Genomic DNA, 12,521 nt, shown 5'->3' on the forward strand with positions numbered 1-12,521 from the left:
TAGTGCTACCTCCATTTTATCAACCCTATGCTTCCCCATTCTGCTTTCTTTTTCTGTGAATTTGAATACACTAGGTAATACAGAAGTGGCACTGTAGCATTGTAGCACTGTCCTCCCATTGTTCATTGATTTGCTCGAGTGGACACCAGTAATGTCTCACAAATTGTGAGACTTGTTGTTACTGTTTTTGGCATATTGAATACATCACAGGGAGCTTGCCAGGCTTTGCTGTGTGGGCGAGATACTCTTGGTAGCTTGTTGGACTCTCTGAGAAGGGCAAAGGAATCAAACCCGGGTTGGCCATGTTGGCCACGTGCAAGGCAAACGCCTTACCCACTGTGCTATCGCTCCAGCCCACAGAAGTAAAATAATGGATTTATCTTTTAAGTGACCAGCTTACTTCACTTAGCATAATACCACTGGAGTTCATTCATGTTATAGCATTTATCACAATTTACTTACTTTTGAGAACTGAATAATAGTCCATCGTTAGTTTATGTTATGCTTTGTGTATTCATCTGTTGATGAACATTTGCATTGTTTTCATTGTTTGTCTATTGTGAAAATACTGCTATGAACCTATGCATACAAATATATGCACAAGTCTTTCCTTTAAACTCTTTTGGACTATATACAGAAGCAGAATTGCTGCATCTTAATTCTATGTTTAATTTGTTTGCTTTTAGGTCACACTGAGGTGTACTCACAGCTTACTCCTGACTTTGTGTTCAGGAATCACTTCTGGCAGGGATTAGGATTCCAGGGATTGAATCAGAGCCATCAATGTGTAGGGTGGCTCCAGTATCTTCTATCTTTTATACAAAATTTTAATAGTCACCCTAATGGGTATGAAGAAACCTATTCTTTATTTGCATTTTCTTTGTGATTAATGTTGGTGAGCATCTTTCCATATGCTTACTGATCATTTGTATATATCTTTAGAGAAATGTTTAGTCAAGTCATTTTCCAATCTTTGAAGTGGGTTGCTTATGGTAGCCTATAATTTATTTTTTATTTAATTTAAAAAAATTAAATCACTGTGAGAGACACGTTACAAAGTTGTTCATGATTGGGTTTCAGTAATACAAAGTTCCAACAACTATCTTTTCACCAATGTACTTTCCCATCACCAATGTCCCCAGTTTCCCACCTTCCAGTCTGTCTTCCCCACCCCTAGTTTGCCTCTAAGGCAGTCACTTTCCTTCCTTCCTTCCTTCCTTCCTTCCTTCCTTCCTTCCTTCCTTCCTTCCTTCCTTCCCCTTCCTTCCTTCCTTCCTTCCTTCCTTCCTTCCTTCCTTCCTTCCTTCCCCTTCCTTCCTTCCTTCCTTCCTTCCTTCCTTCCTTCCTTCCTTCCTTCCTTCTTTCCTTCCTTCCTTCCTTCCTTCCTTCCTTCCTTCCTTCCTTCCTCTCTCCCTCCCTCCTTCCTTCCCTCCCTCCCTTCCTTCCTTCCTTCCTTCCTTCCTTCCTTCCTCCCTTTCTTTCTCTAGTTCTTTCTTTCTCTCTCTTTTTGAGCATTATAGCTTGCATTACAGGTACTGAAAAATTATTATATATATTGCTTTACCTACTCTCAAGAGGGCTGAAGCGATAGCACAGCGGGTAGGGCGTTTGTCTAGCTTGCGGCCAACATGGCTGACCTGAGTTTGATTCCTCCGCCCCCCTCAGAGAGCCTGGGAAGCTATCGAGAGTATCTCGCCTGCATGGCAAAGCCTGGCAAGCTACGCGTGACATATTCGATATGCCAAGCACAGTAACAATTGTCACAATGGGGACGTTACTGGGCCCGCTCGAGCAAATCGATGAACAACGGGAGGACAGTGACAGAGACAGTGACTCTCAAGCACTCAGTTCTTGTCCAGAGTGATCATTTCCAACTATTGTTGTCCTAGTGGTGTCTTCTCTATCCTCTCCCCTCACTTGTGGCAGGTTTCCAAATGCGGCCAAGTCATCCTGGTGGTCATTTCTACTGTCCTTGGGTAATAGTCTCATACTATTTTTTTTAATGTCCCACAAATGAGTGGAGTCATGCTGTATCTGTCCCTCTCCTTCTGGCTCATTTCACTCCGCATGATACTCTCCATCTCCACCCACTTATAAACAAATTTCATGACTTCATTTTTTCTGGTGGCTGTGTAAAATCCCATGGTGTAGATGTACCACAGTTTCTTTATCAGTCTGTTCTTTGGCACTTGGGTTGTTCCCAGATTCTGAATATTGTAAATAATGCAAATGACATTTCTGCTGTATGCTTTTGTGGTCTATAAATTATTATATATTCTGGATACTAAGCCATCATTAGATATATGGCTTGCAAACTATTCTCTCCCAAATCTGGGTTTCCTGTTCATAGTATTTTTGAACATTCCTTTGATTCATAGTTAGCAATTTTGATGAGGAGCTGGAAGGAGATTACAAACGTTAAAGTGATGCCTAATACACATCTGTGACTCTGGTTTAAATCCCATTACTACATTCGGTCCCGAACCACTGGGGTAGCCCATGAGAACCACCAGGTGTGCCCTGTCCCAAAGAAACAAAGAAAAGACTGATGAAATCAAATTTGTCTGTGGTTTCTTTCAATATAAAAATATAATTTTTACATTATATTTAAAGTTCTCAAAAATGATTTAAATATCAAATACTAGAGCCAAATTTCCTCTGTTTGGGCTGAGAAATGACTACACAAGGAAATTGATGGACTTCTTAAAGTACTTGCCTTGTGTTGCTCCTTGACTCCTAGGAGCTCAAGCAAGATCTTACTAACCACTATTGGAATGGAGTAAGTTCATCAGAGCTGGAGCAAGTCCTCAGCAGAATTTCAGAAAGACCCTGTAGCTACATGGACCCGTAAAATGAAAAAATATGAAGTGCCAATTTCCCCCCTAAGTTTAAAAAAGAACGTTTTTGAAATGTCTGTAACCTAATGTAGAATGCGTTCATTTCTGGGCGCTTTCTTTTACTAGAGCACAGAGTTCTGGTTTTAGAATGATTCAGTGAATGAGATAGACTGTCTTTATGAAGTCCTGGGAAGAACACTAAAGAGTTGCCGCCGTTGCCAAACCAGAATGCCACTGCTGGCAGTGTTATCTTTCATCTGTTTGTTTGTTTGGGGGCGGTGGTCAGAGCTTACTCCTAGCTGTGCGCTCAGGGATCACTCCTGGCAGGGAACATATGCGGTACCCGGGATGGAACCTGGGTCAACACAGGAAAGGCATGCACCTTGCCCACAGTACTATCTCTCTGGCCCTTTGATGTCATCTCCATCGAGGAAAATTCCTTTACACCTCTCCCCAGCCGGCACCAGTTGGTTTATGTTTTAAAGCAATAAAACAAGGGGTCTGTTCAGGAGGTTTGCTTGCAGAAAAGCTAAACACGGCATGGCCACAGGATGGGCCGCAATGAAAGAAACTTAGCAAAGCGCCCCGTCGGTCAGCCTCCTCTCCTCCTTCCTCTCCGCTTCTACAGCGGTGCCCACGGCCACAGCTCCCTGGGCTGTGGCGGGGGTTTGGACACTCTCCTGCACGGGTCTTCCCGCACGCACCGAGCCCTGATTCTGCAGGGACAGCGTCGGACGGTCACTTCGAATTTAGCGTCAGGGAAGCGCGCTAGGACACCCGGCGCGCCCACCAGCGCACTTGTAGCTGAAGCGGGGACGTGCCGGCCCGTTGCACGCTTAACCCCGCACACCCCGGGGCCCCGGGGGCAGGAGGGAGGGCGCAGATACCGTCTCACCTCGCCGCCCTCGCGCCGCCGCCGGCCCCCGGGGTCTGCCATCGCGGCCCCCGCCACCCGTTCGCGCGCAGCCCGGGCCGCGGGCGGGGCGGGGGCGTGGGCGCGGCGGCCGGCGCGGCCCGCGGCCCAGGGGGAGGGGCGCTGCGGCGGCGCCTCCCGCCGGCGGCCCCGGGCCCAGAGCGCCGAGCGCCGAGCGCGGGCCGGCGGCTGCCATGGGCGCACAGTGAGCGGCTGCGCAGCGCGGACTTCCCCGGCGGCGCCGAGCTCCTCAGTCACCATGAAAGGTAGGGCGCGGGGGGGACGCGGCCGAGGCGCATCCCTGCAGGACCTTCAGCGGAGAGGCGCGCGGGGGGACCCGAGCCGACGCTTGGGGCGCTCGGGGGCTCCGAGCTTGGGAACGGCCGGAGGACTGGAGGTTTGGGGTTTGGAAGCCCGCAAGGAGTCTCTGCTCCCCGTCGTGCCTCTCTGCCAAGTAGTTTGAAGCTCTAAGTCGTTGTTTACGGATTCCAGTTTCCAACTTTTTAATTGAAAAAGTATGTGGAGGAGAGTGGAGACATCATCTCCCCCCCATCACCCAAATCCTTTTCCCTCTCCTGCTGCGCTCCCTCGCACCCCACGGTGCTTTTCTCTCGGCCTCTGTGATTTCCCGGCCGGAGATGCTGACGTGCAGCCGGCCAGGCTTTTTCTCCCGGCTTGGGGATGTTCTGGGTGCGCGCTCCCCACATCTGGCCTTGATTAGGTGCCCGCGGAGTTCAGCTGGCTCGAGCCGCGCGTTTGGCATCTTTCTCCGTCAATCCTTCGCCTGGAAAACAACTACCCTGGCTTCCGCGCCCCCTGCGTGTACCTGCCTGCGGACTTGGTTTGCCCACGTGCGTCCAGTGGGTGACACCGACCGTTCCCGTTAATCGTTCCCCGGGCGGTGCCCCCTGCAGGCGGGTTGGTGGAAGTGCCCGACGTGCCCGGCCGCGGGAAGGGCTTCGCAGGGCAGTCCAGTTCAGGAGAAGCCTGCGGTGGCTCAGCAGAGTGCGCCTTTCTTTGTGAGATAAGTGATTACAGCTGAGGCGTCAAAGGGAGTGGGCCAGCATGGTGGTGTTTACACTAGACTCCGTTCCTGGTTTGGAACTCCGACAACACGTTTCAGCGTCCGCACGCTGGCTGGGCTTGAGTGAGGGGTGCGGGTGCGGGAGCGTCCCCCTCTTCCCCTCCGACCGCGGTGCCCAGTTTCCAGCCGCTGGCCACCGTGCTGGTGATGGCTTCGGATTTGGCAAGCGTTGCTGTCCCAGGGAGGCTCGCAGGAGCTAACTTGTGACTCTGTCGGTGGGGGCTAAATGGTCTTGAAGATGAGTCCTACTCTTTCAGGCTTCCGAGGCGTTTTGTCTCCACATCAGGAGACCCTGGGAAGCGAGGGCACTGAGCGCCAGGTGAAAAAAGCCCCTAGCCCCACGCCTCCAACTCTGGGAAGAGGAACAAAAAGTTCAACTCTGGCTGGAGAATTTCAAAACGGGGCGCTGTCTGCTTCTTCTTGCCCCATCTCGGGTTCTCGTCTCTCATTTACATGTTAGGCAACACGCAGGAATGAAAGGATCCATTCCAGAGAGAAAAGAGTCCACATGCCTAAAAGTTACTCTGTGGCTCAGTTACCATGATTTTGTCCAGAATTAGATGTCTTATTGCTAGCCATTGAGGAGAGTAGTTTGGGCGCTCTTGGAAAGCTGAGCCAGCCACTCGATCACGCAGTTCCCACGTGCCTTCGCTCTGAAAATTTTGTTATGCTTTCCGCTGGGTATTACTTTCTGGGTACTTTTTAATTCAGACTCGTAACAGGAAAACACACCTAAACGTTCCAAACATTTTTGTGCTATTTGTGCACTGGGTTCTGGATCCACTTGCAGGTTTCTTGAAGAAGGTTCCTTGCTTACCCCTATTTACTGGATTTCTGCTCCATTTGAGGTCTGGGGACTGGGAACGGTGGGTTCTTGGGTACATTAGTCACATTGAAGGTCTCTTTTAAAATAAGGTATTTTGGGGTTGGAGAGAGTACAGCAGGCATGGCACTTGCCTTGCATGCTGCTAAGTTTCAGTCCCCAGCACCCATATGCTTCCTCAGCCTGGCCAGAAGTAACTGACACCTGAGCACAGAGCCAGGAGTAAACCCTGAGCACCACAGACATTACTCAGAAACAACACACAAAAAATACGGAGAAATATTCTGCTTATGTAAGACCTTTGCCAGCCGACTATCACCATGTAATTTGCATTTATTTGTCTTGTAGGTGGGGTGGAAAAGAGAGGGGACAGTAATGAGGTTTTGGTACCTACTGAGGGGCAGTCTGTACTGTACCATGTTAAGACACTGTCTCGGGCTATCTTTAACTGGAATAGATGTGGAAACTGAGTCTAGGAGGAACTGGAATTGGGAATTGAAGGAATTGGAGGATAGACATCTCAAGACAGGCTCTGCCAGTTTCTCAGTGTTACTTGGAGAACCCTAGCATATTAGATATGATAACCTCTGGCACAGCCTAGAAGAAAAGTGAGTCTCAGACAAGTAGATAGCCAAGTTACCCGTGGTTAGTTTTGCAGCCAGGAAGGGGTGGAGCCAAGAAACTGAACACAAGTCTTCTGAGACCCAGTGAGTGCAGATTCTAGCCAGAAAGGAAAGCCGTCTTTACCAAGTGGAATTAGTTTGACAGTTTGCCCTAGGTATTCAACCCAGAGTTTTACTTGGGTTTGCCGTTATACCCCATGAGCTATTAACTCACTATGATTCAGAAAGCTAGAGCCTTTCATTAACCTTTGAGTCTCCTCCATGATAGAAGTCAAAGAGAAGCCTTGCAAATGCTCAAAAATTTGTGTTCATCAAAAATGTTCTTTAAGTAAATGGAAAATTGGTGGACACCTTAGAAGTTGCAGAAGTTTATTTGGCCAAGCAAAAATTTGGTTCCTGTAAGAGTCGGGTTCCTATTTTAGGTTCCTGCTTGACTTTGTAGTTCTGATGTTTAAACCTTGGGCTTTGGAGCAGTAGTTCAAGCTTCCCAGAGTGAATCCACCACCACAGCGCCATCTATTTGTTGTGTTCTGCAAACCTCTATCTGCTTTATTTCCTCTATCCCTGGAGTCACGAGTACCAAAATAATGACATCATTATATATTTTCCAGAGGAACATTGCTTTCCCTATTGCTGCAATGCTTAAAGTCTTCCAAACTGATTCAAACATAAAGTTGGTTTTAATTTACTTCCAGATTTATATTCAGTTAGCTGTACTGCACCATAAATCTCAATATTTTGAATAACTGTTCACTTATTTAAAAAAAAAGTGAAGGAATCTGACTTCTCCAGCATTAGTGTCATTACTAAACCACATTTCTGGTTCTGAAACTAGAAATTTGGGTGACTTTCCATCAGGCAGCACATGTTGACTAAGAGACAACTGAAAACCCCCAGGGGCACATTGGATCCCAGAGTCTCGGGCACTGTTATGGTTTAACACAGGGAGAAGGTTGGTGCCATCAAAACATAGAGGTTCAGTAACTTATTTTTGTGTTACTATATATAAGCATTTCCGAAAGGCTGTTTGGCAATAATACTTCAGAAATGTGCTGGTAAGCAGTGCATGTTTACTGCCTGTTGTTTTTCTGCACTCAGGATCTCTCCGTTCTAGTGTTGCTTTAAGATTGTTTGTCCTTCACAGAGAGAAACAAACAAGTCTGGGAGAGTCAATTGCATTTCACATGAAGGAATCATGTTTTCTACAGGAAAAGGCAAACAAACTAGGGACTTTTCCCCTTTCATGATTTGGAATTGGGCAGCCTTTCTTTTGGGAGGCAAATTTACAATCTAATTATACTTTGGACTTTTCATTAGTTTGGGGATTCTTAACATTCTTAGTCTGAGGTTCAATTATTGCTAAGTATAGATCTTTTCTGCGGTCTCCTGTGTACTTTTCCAAGACTCTCCCCTCCCCGCTCTGCCCGCCTTCACCTCCCCTGATAATGGTGAGAGTGGGGAAGGCGTGCAGGTGAGAGCTCTCAAGCTTTGTCAGAACTCAGTGTCTAATTTCCTAAATGAATGCTTTGTCTCATTAAAATATTTCAAAACATTTGATGGAGCCCTTGCCAAAGGAAGCTAAAAGCCCCCTGGAAGCATTAGTTTCCAAAGGGCAGACTAGATTTTTAAATGTTGTGATGGAATATGTATGTTTGGCTGTAACCCTCTCACAGGAGCGGAGGTGGAGAGAGTCTGGCACCCACTTGTCTCCATGGTGGGGAGAGGGAGAGGAGCACCAGGATAGGACTTAGCTATACCTGACTTCCTGCTAGTGTGTGAGGAGTATGGGTCCCTGTTGCTTCAGAGCAGGCTGGTGACTCAGATAGGAAAGAACCAATGGTCGAATCTGGGTGTGGAGATGGCATTTTTTGTTCTCTGTGAAGAGCATCTCCCCTCCATTAGGGGCTTGTCTCTGCCGGATTGGCCCCCACCCTTTCTTCCTCTCTGAGGACACAAGTTCACTCAGCTGTCATTGGCCTTGAGACTGGCACAGGATCACGTAGGAAGATAAAACTCCAGGGACAAGTTGGAACTGTACTTAAGATCACAACCTCATCCAGATAACTTATGGGCCACTCACTGTCCCCACTTATTATTTTTATTTTAATAATAATGGACTTTTACTAGATACCTGATGACAGGATAAGTCATCTCATCTCCTCATTTTACAGATAAGAGAACTTAAGCTTACAGAGGTTGAATTGCTTTTCTAAGGGCATTCAGTTAGACATGAGGAAATTTTGTCCAAACTCTGGCAGTCTAACAGAATACACATGTCACACCGCCTCTTTGCTTTACCCTAATGATTCACTCAAAGAATACTTTTTTTTCCTTTTTGGGTCACACCCGGCAATGCTCAGGGGTTACTTCTGGCTTTGAACTCAGGAATTACTCCTGAAGGTGCTCAGGCGACCATATGGGATGCTGGGAATCAAACCTGGGTCGGCCATGTACAAGGCAAATGCCCTACCTGCTGTGCTATCACTCCAGTCCCTGAATACATCTTTTAAAAGCACCTACTGTGTAGTACACAGAGTGAACAAAATAAATGGGGTCCTTGCAATCTGGTCTCAGAATTAAAATAATCTGGATTGAAGTTCTGAAGAATTTGATGAATTTGAAGAATTTATTTGAAGAATTTGATGTGCTTTTCAGCTAGCGACTGAAGGCGACTCTTCAGTTTGGAGCTCTTGTAAAGAGGAAGCTGATGCCAGGGTTCTTGCTGTGTGTGTAGAGTCTATCTCCTGGAAGGGCAGAGGTAGTGAATGTTGAAGACCCATTCATTATTGTTGTCAACTTGGAAAAAAAAAAGCCCCTGTATGAATCTTGCTGACGGTTTTGCCATGATAAAGTAAAACTTTGTCACATGTTCCATTTTTAAGAACAGACTCTAACCACTGATAGATGAAATATGTTTAACTTTATTGTGGTGCTGGTGTAGGGGATTGGGACCATAACCTGGAAATTCTCAAGAGCTGCTCCTGGCTCTGTGCTTAGGGTGTCACATCTGGTGGTGCATGGACTGTTTGCAGTGCCACGGATCAAACCAGGGTGGGTTTAATCAAACATGTCTTACTCTTTTTACTATCTCTCCAGCCCCCAAATATATTGTAAACATAGCTTTATAAAACTATTATTAATACAATTTTTTTATTCCTTACTGCTAACAACAGTTTCTAACTATAGAAGTATCTTTCAATCAAGAAATGATTCGATTTTAGTTAAGTCAATGATATCTGAAGATACAGTATTTTGAAATGGTCCTGCCAAATGATTGCCTCAGGGACATTTGTAATCACAATTGAATACCTACATATAAATACCAAATTAAGATTTCCAAGAGATCCTAGGAGTTCTTTTAACCTCCAAATTTATCACGAATCAATATGTTGCCCTTGGTGACCCAATTTCTGGTAGGATAAACTTCTGAAGTTCTGGTGACATTACTTTTACTGACGTTTCTCCATTTCCCAGGAATGGAAGACCTAGAGAATTCTAACTTATATATGGAACACTTGAAGAATTCTGCTAATCAGAAGGAGTATTTTGGGAAAAGTAAATGCCTTTGTAAATTGAAAAAACAACAACACAGTATTATTTTTAAAAAGAAATGTGTTATTAAACATGAGACATTTAAAATGGAACATATTTATTAAAATCAACTTAGATATATTAATTGTGACTCCTTTAATATTCTTGAATGACATGGGCTTATAATTCAATATTACATGAGATTGTATTGTAATTTTCTATTCTGGGTGAAAAACTAATTTGTCATTGATTCTGTGGAAGAAACCAAACTTAATGGGGCCTCAATCACTTAATTGTGATATGAAAATGTTAGGAAGCTAACTGATGTTTATACAGGGATTAATTATTCAAAGATAAACTAGTTAAGCTTTATAGTTGATTAAATATACTTTCAAATATAGCCGTTTCATAATATGGAATGGTAAATAGTAATCCCAGGAGTTGAACCTGATGATTTTAGTGTGATGACAAAGAATGTGGGGTTTTAAAATGAAAGGGCATCACAACCATCTGCAGATTACAACCTTCCTGGCAAGTCCCTCAGTTTAGCAAATGGGGGTAAGGATTGCACCTAAATAGACTTGTTTTGAGAGTTACAGGTTAGTGCAGATTAATAGGTTAGAATGGTGTCTAGCACTTAATGAGAACTCAAGGCATTTTTCTGAGTAGAGTACTCTGTTACTTCCTCCAACCAGTAACACAGTCATCAGTTAAGAACCACTTATGTTACAGTAATCAAGTGATATAGTTAAAACCATGAAGGTAAAAGTTCAGTTTTGAAATGAAAGTAATTTTCCAATTACTAGTGTATTCACAGCTGACCTAAGAACTAGAAGGGAGCCATGCTCTCCATGGAGTGTTAGTGTTGGCTGAGCTCCAGCTTCCAGCTCTTGTTATTGCCATTATTGTAATATAGTCAAAAGTCAGCCCTTCCTGAAATGTAGGAACCACATTTATTGAGAAGCTTATAGTTATAGTGAAAGGGTACCATTTTCTCATTAGTTATCAAGATGGCAGGAAAATGGGTAAATATTTTTAATTCATCTAGAAGCACTAGTTTCATGGGAGCTCTATTCTTTGGGTGCCTATGGATGATAACATAACATTTTAAAATATTTTTATCTCAAATTAACCGTGCACCTTTATCCTGTAAGGATGTGACATCAAGAAATTAAAATACAAAGCTAAGTTGCCTCTAGTTGACTTTTAAGACAGATGTATATGTATGGATTTTTTTTCTGTATGGCATCATGTCTATTTCACTAGTGGTGATAATTTTCCATTAATCTGTAATATTTCTGTTTTGTTTATTTATAATTGGGTCACCAAGTCCTAAATAGCTTTTATTTTATTTTTATTTAGCTTATTATTTAAATATATTCAATATTTATCAGTTTCCCAAGTCCTTATATAAAATGTTATTTACATATAATCTTCACATACATCCCCCTAATCTCTGAATCATCTCTAGATCTCTCACAATACCAAATACAATATAAATGCAATATAAATAGTTTTTTTTGTAATGGTTTTACTTTGAAAAAAGAAAGAAATATCTAGACCAGTTTGATCCAGAAGAAACCATCACAGGCCTCTTAGCACTATATTTGTATTTGATTGTGGCTGGCTGACTACAGGCAAAATTTGGATATGGGGAACCAACTCTGCTCCAACAGGATGAAGTAACTGAAGAGGAAAATGGTGCATCAGGGAAACCCTGAAATCTTCAGGCATAGACATTTTTAGGTGAAGGAAAATTTAATTCAGAGTTCCCTCAAACTTTGTCTTCTTAGATCAATTTTAGCCCATCATTTATGAATTGTATTGCTTTGAATTGTAGTATATGAATTATATTATTTTTCTTTGGCATTAGTTGTTTGAATAATCCAAACATGACAATTTCTAAACAAAACAGATGTATGCATTTCATTGATTAGTTAATTTTAAGCAAGATTGTTTTGTGTCTGTTTCCGGAGACAGAGGAATTAGTTAGATTCATTATAAAATCTGAGACAGAGACCCCAGTCTTCACCCAGACTTTCTTATTATTAACATGACTACATGAATGTCCCTCATAGAGGAAAGGAAAGCACATCTGCTCCCTGGAGTTAGCCATTGATAAAGGAGAGGTGGGCACAGTTTGGAGTACTGTGATTTTTCTTTTCTTCTATTTTAAGCTACGGTTGGTTTCTGGGGAAGGAAAATTTTGTCTAGCCTTCTCTACCAATATTGGGGTAGAACTAATAAAATTATTTTTAATTTTGTTGGGCTGTAAAGGAAAAAAGAAAAAGATAAATTATTTCTTTTTGTCCTGAAAGCAGGTAGCTTTAAGCATGAGAAATACAAATCATGTCAGACATATGTCTTTATAAATTTAACTTAAAACAAAAAGCAACCTTGGAGAGAATTAAACTTTTGGTTGAAAACTTAATGTAGTGGATATAGTTTTTGGAACTGTGATGTATAGCTGAAATTTAGGGTTAATTCAAGGTTACATAATGTCTGTCTTCAATTTTTATAGCCCCAAATACATTGAGATAAATATTCAGTAGCAGATAAGCATGTCAGTGTCAACCGGTTGTTGACCAAATTGAACCCACCTCATACATTTCTCTGTGACTAAATCAAACCTCCTTGCTATCACCCTCCCCTCAATTCTCACTTTGGATAGTGACTTTATGTCTTTTGAAACAAGATTATTACAGTGGTC

General features: G+C 43.4%; 1 protein-coding gene across 1 annotated transcript in view; it reads left to right on the forward strand.

Moving 5' to 3' along the window:
- The first annotated feature begins 3,905 nt into the window (after positions 1–3,905).
- COLEC12 (collectin subfamily member 12) overlaps positions 3,906–12,521 on the forward strand; it is a 202,237-nt gene continuing 193,621 nt past the window's right edge. The window contains exon 1 of the mRNA XM_056137914.1: positions 3,906–4,016. Within this exon, the coding sequence (XP_055993889.1) occupies positions 4,010–4,016 (7 nt within the window). The 5' untranslated portion in view covers positions 3,906–4,009. The remainder of the gene's footprint in view (positions 4,017–12,521) is intronic.

The sequence above is a fragment of the Sorex fumeus genome, unplaced genomic scaffold, assembly GCF_029834395.1.
Source record: "Sorex fumeus unplaced genomic scaffold, SorFum_2.1 ptg000128l, whole genome shotgun sequence".
Lineage (NCBI taxonomy): Eukaryota > Metazoa > Chordata > Mammalia > Eulipotyphla > Soricidae > Sorex > Sorex fumeus.